Source organism: Larimichthys crocea, chromosome V (assembly GCF_000972845.2).
Source record: "Larimichthys crocea isolate SSNF chromosome V, L_crocea_2.0, whole genome shotgun sequence".
In the NCBI taxonomy this organism is placed as follows: Eukaryota; Metazoa; Chordata; class Actinopteri; family Sciaenidae; genus Larimichthys; species Larimichthys crocea.
Window position 1 is genome coordinate 4,128,163 of NC_040015.1, and position 6,000 is coordinate 4,134,162.

Sequence of the window (6,000 nt, forward strand, 5' to 3'; positions counted from 1 at the left end):
TCTAACCATCATATAGCCTGTATTCACACACACACACACACACACACATTACTCAGTGTCTGCTGCAGTCTGACAGCTCTATGACTAAGGCCGCTCTGTCGCTAAAACATCATCGGCGTAACAGACGGTCGTCGCCGCGGTAACCAGCTGCTTGCGGTCATACCAGAGTTCTGGCTCTGAGCCCAGCATCCTCAGCCGAGAAGTGTTTTTGTCCATTTCCGCGCATTGCTGACGTGTTTCTGGACTGGAGTGGTTAAATTAAATTCCTGTGTCAGCGTGAGGGTCTGGGGACACCCACAGGGTCCCCTCAGGGTCCCTTCAAGAGCCCCAGAAGGATGAAGGACGGCTCTGTTTAGAGCCTGACAGATACACAGACAGGGCCGATGTCATCAGTCGACACTCGGCTTATCACAGACACAGAAAAATCAAAACATAACTCTGTTGGAGCAGGACGGGTTCTGATCTCAAAATGTTTTGTGTCCAGCTTTAAAAAACAAACCTGCTGCCACCACATGCCACATGTTTTCTACTCCATCACTGAAAAAACTCAATAAACGACGTATTTTCTGTTATATTTCATGTTATATTCAGTTGATAACAAGAGAAGAAAACAGCTGATCAACTGGACAATGGTCAAAACAGTAAAACAATAACTTCAGGATGAGTTTGGGGCAAATTATTTCTTGCCAATGTTTCATCACAGATCAGTTTTCTGAGATTGATGAACTTTTTATACAATTCTGTCTGTGTCATTGTATTATGTATGTATTAACATAATACGACTTAAAAAGGTGCATTTCATGTCTGAGAGGAGTTCTTTGAACAAACAGGAAAAAAGTATGAAACTAGACTAGTATGAAAACACTGGAAAGCTTTTAATTACTCTGTTGTCTCAGACGAGCTTGGAAACACAGAAAACACAGAATAAGTGAAGATGAAACAAAATATGAAGAAATGCATGAATTAAGTCTTAAGGCTGATCAGAAACAACTTATTACAGATGTCTTTTTAGAGGCTCTTCTGAAAAAGTCACACCTCTGTCTGAAAGATAAAAAGTCGTCCTCATCTCTATCTTACGACGCCTGGACACCTGAAAGGTTTGATTTTTTTAGTTTGTACATGATACTTTCATACTCCTGGGCTTCAGAGTGACGCTGACCCTCAAACATCTGGTTTAAAAACAACTAAATGGAAAAACATTTCCAAAGTTTGAAGCCAATCAAACTAAATTTGATTTTGATTAAAAAAAAGACTCAAACTTGTGTCACCGTGTAGAGAAACAAACTCGGGTTCGTGTTGACTTTAACAAGGACACGTGGCGCCCTCTGCTGGTCACTCACCTCTCGACAGCGTCTGAGCTCTGGACTCTCTCCCCACGCCCGTGAAGTGTCCGTCTCCGAAAGTAGGGGCAGTACCTCCAGCTGAAGACAGACACCAGACACACTCATGTCAGGAGGGGAAACACGACAATATAACATTTCTACACATCACAACCTCTTATAACAGAAGTCTTCCTGCCTTTGATATGAAATACATGTTTATTTTTCAGCTTTTTCTTCCTTTTTTAAATTATCCGCACTATCCTGTGAGGATGAATATATGACCTGCTCACCACCTGAACACAGATCACATCATTGTACACTCATAATGTGTGTTCTCTATTCATTCAGTTCAAGTTATCAGTGAACTTATAAAATCACCAGCAACTATTTGGATCATTGATATTAAACAAACCATCTGATAGCTCGAGTTGATTAAATCTGACACTGTACTCAAAAAGGGGCATTTGACTGTTTTTGGATGTTTTACAAATAATGAAATTAGAAAATAATCTGCATATTAATAGACCATTTAATGATCAGTGGGAGCAGCTCTATAACGAAACTTGACTGACAGCAGTGGTGGAATGTAACTAAGTAGGTTTACTGGTACTTCAGAAGTACTTAAACACAAACTGAATGGTCTGTTACTTTACTTGAGTTTTTCTATTCCTGCTTCCCTCCATTTATCTGACAGCTTTAGTTTCTACACAAATAAAGATTTTTACACAAACATATGAAGTTCATGAAATCTGTTTAGTCCATGAATCAGTGAGTGTACGGACAGAAAATGCTTGAACTCTTTTTGATGACGTCTGAAGTCATTTTACAGATTTGCTGCTTTCCCTTTGAATCATTTGAATTTATTATTATTATATTTAGAATAATGCCGAGGTGGCACTTTAGACTTCTGGGTAGTTGTGACATCATTTCTCACCATTTTCAGATTTTTTTTTTTTTTTTAACAAACCAAACGATCAATCAATGGATTTATAGAGAAAATACACAATCATCCAATGAGATCACAGAGAACAGTCACATGGGACTGAGTATACTTTTACTGAAGTATTTTTACAGTGTGGTTCAAGTACTTTTACTTTAGTAAAATATCTGTACACTTCCTCCACAGCAGACTTACAATGAAGCTGTTTAACAGAAGACATTCAGAACACGATGACCATTTAACTAAAACTTAGTATTAACGTACGACTGCACCAAACAATACTTTTATTTAATTATGTGTTTGTTTCAGAAAAATGTTCATCCCAGTTTCCAAGTTCTGTCCGACCAACAGTCTAAACAGCAAAGACATTCAATCATAGAGAAAAAACAAACGTTTCATTAGAGAAGCTTGAACAAGAAAACATGTCTGTCAATCAACTGATTGTTTCAGCTTTCAGGAAATGAGCCAAAGTGCAATCCAGACGTATCAGCTCATCATACAGCAAAGAGCAGTTTGTCCTGAGCAGGTGGAGGACCATGTACTGTGGTGCAATCTGACAGCTCCCTCTAGTGGACAACCAGAGGAGCTACAATGTGAAATTTAAAAAAAAAGGTCCTGTGCAGACTCAGCGAGTGTGAGAAGTCCTGCAGGCTGAAGGTCACAGATAATCTGAAGGTAAATGTCGCACACAGATACGCAGCTGTGGACCAAAACACACACTCACAGAGGAGCGTTACATAAAGAGACAAAGTGTTTCTAAAAACAACAAACACTCCTGATGTGACATTTTACATTACACGGTGATCAAGTTAAAATATCAGAATGATTACATCTATCACAGCAGGATGTCTGAATTCACATACAGGACCTGCCATTCCGTTTTTACTGTTTTAATGGCTTGTTCCAGAACTTTTAACTCTATCACATGATCTTCATCAGCAAATATACTACTTTACATGTTCAGACGTTCACTTTCACAACACAAAATGAGGCAGAAGCATGTTCTGTAAGATCCCGTCAAAACTGAAGAAACTGCCCAACGATGAAAACCGTGATGCAGCTGAAAGCTCGACAGTAAGTGGACCTTGAGTTGAGATTGTTTGGTCAAACTGCTGATGAAACAACAGAGTTCTGCTTTAATCTGAAAAGTAAAATGAAAGTTTGGATGATAAGCAGAAATGTTTAAGGGCTTCTTGTTCACTGGCTTCTTCTTAAACTTTGTCCATTGGCCACCATACAAACTCTGTGACTTGAATCCCAACTGTTTTCCAAAAACACTCCTCTATATTACACATAACTTAATTTAAATTAAAACAATCTTTACAAAATATTACCAGTCAGATTTCTGATCTGACCATTTTTATCCAAACACTGAACCACACGTTTCCTTTCTCATCAGCAGCAGTTTGTTTACGAGCCTCAGCTCTGACTGGAAGCCACAACAGAGGAGAGCAGAGTCTAACGAGTTACCGATGACATATGAATAATATTACCTAATTATTTTTAAGTCTCTGAAGTCCAGGCAGCAGGAAGTATTCAGATCATTTACTTCAGTAAAATACTCCATTAAGTAAAAGTCCTGCACTGAAAATTCTATTTAAGTAAAAGTATGATCAGAAAAATGTAGTTTAAGTATTAAAAGTAATCAAAGTAGTTCAAAAAAACACACACACACACACACACACACACACACACACACACACTATTATAAATGTAGATTATTCTGAATCATGCATTCATGTAAAAACTGTTGGAGTATTTTGTATCAGACTGCAACTATTGATTAATTTCTCCACTGATCGATTGTTTGCTTTGTAAGAAGTCAAAATGACACTTTCAGATGTTTTGTCAAAAACCTCAAAATGATCCAGTTAGCTGTAGTTTAAGTCTTAAATTTAAATCTTCACATTTGAGTTAAAACTATGAAATGTTTCAGCGGTTTTAGTTTGACTTCAAAAAGTAATCAGTTTCCAAAATCATTTGATTTGATCTACTTTTAATATTTAAATGTGCATGTGTTCTTTTTAGTTGGTTTTCATGTGTAAACTAACTAAAGCTGTCAGACAAATGGAGTGGAGTACAAGAATAAAGCAGCATACAATGGAAATACGCATGTACTTCAATTTGTACTTGAGTAAGGTAAAAACATTCATATCAGCGCGTTCATGTCAGTAGAATCTGTTTTTTTTTTTGGTTTTGTTTTTTTACAGATCATTTCATTGTTCTTACATTCTGAAGAGATGAACTGTCCGACAGCCAGTGAGCCTCCGCCTCCCGACTCCACAAACTCCACCTCGGACACGATGATGTTGTCCTCCAGCACGGAGCCGCAGCCCATGCAGACGGCATCACCACGCGCCGGGTCCACATCGATGTCAGTGCTGCCGCAGTTCTTACACGCCTTGGAGCTCATGGTGTCGCACGGCAAGCCTCAAAGCCTGATGGGAAAAAGAAGTAAGACATGAGCTCCTGCATATTTCTTTAAAAAAAAAAAAAAATGTAATCTTGTTTGAACTTGAGCTGCTGGGTTCCCCTGATCCACAATTCTCTAATATTTCCTGTTTGCAGCCACGATCGCAGTTTTTGAACCGTTCATTTTACCTCCACTTCCTGTCTTTCCGTCACATCTTAGCTTGTAACTAATCACGCATGTAATATTAAAAAATATTTTAGATCCCTTCACATACCACTAGAGGGTGGTATTTATAGTGGGAGGGATTAGTATAAGTACATATGCCAATAATGACCTATACATACAAGTATAGACCAAGCGCCAACCTCCATGGCTGTGAAATGAAGGGAACGTAGGAAGTGTCAAAAACTGCAGTTCCTCAAACATCCACTTGAGGCTGGCTCCAGAAGTGAGTCAGTCTCCATAAGTCCCCATGTTCAAATGTCCAACTTCACAGCAGAAATAAACATGTTTACAGCCTGGTACAAAAAACTGTTTTGGTCTCTGTAGCTTATTTCCCCGTTCAATTATGCAGAATTAACAGCGTGGACACTTTGACAGGTAGGTGCCGTCACGGGTGGCTTGTTTGAGCACTCAGACTCAGATTCAGCCCGCCTCAGGTCCAACAATGATCCACAGCTTTGTCAATTTTTTTTATCTTTTATTAGCCAGGATGCAGAAGAGGCTGGACTACCAAGAAGGTGGAGGCAGGAGAGCCGCCACATTTTGAGCTTCGAAATGACTCTTCAGAAACCTGGCGGTGACGTCACGCATACAGCATCTATTCTTTATACTGTCAGTGTGAGAGAAACGCCAAGGTAAGACTGAACACAGTGACTAATGCTGTGTGTTCCACTGTATCGTCCACACTGTCACTTCTGTCTAAAGTATGCAGGTGGTGTCTCGTAATGGTCAAACAGTTAAGTATGTAAGTATGTATGTATGTATGTATGTATGTACATGTACGCGATTAATCGCGATTAATTACAGAAATGTTTGTGATTAATTAGTTAATTTTTTTAAATCGATTGACAGCCCTAATTATTTTCTTTAATTTGTCTGATCTGTAAAATCACAACATGAAAAAAGTGTTTGTACAGCTGTTCACTATCCCCATACTTATTATTCTGAAGTATTCCAGGAAGTTCAGCGTGCTGCTCCTCCCTCAGTTTTGGTCGCACAAACACAAAAAAGGTATCAAAACGACCGGCTCGTTCGGGAATGGTGAGCTGTGACTTTTCTAAGAGTTTCACCAAACAGTTTTGCCAAAAATCACCAAAAACCAC

The 6,000-nt window shown here is 38.9% G+C and overlaps 1 protein-coding gene across 1 annotated transcript in view; it reads right to left on the minus strand.

Annotated features, from left to right (window-relative positions):
* Positions 1-6,000, minus strand: part of brf1a (BRF1 general transcription factor IIIB subunit a) — a 121,220-nt gene that overhangs the window by 107,438 nt on the left and 7,782 nt on the right. Inside the window, exons 2-3 of the mRNA XM_027278701.1 lie at positions 4,492-4,700; positions 1,341-1,421 (exon numbers count right to left, since the gene is read on the minus strand). Coding sequence (XP_027134502.1) covers positions 1,341-1,421; positions 4,492-4,675 — 265 coding nt within the window. The 5' untranslated portion in view covers positions 4,676-4,700. The remainder of the gene's footprint in view (positions 1-1,340; positions 1,422-4,491; positions 4,701-6,000) is intronic.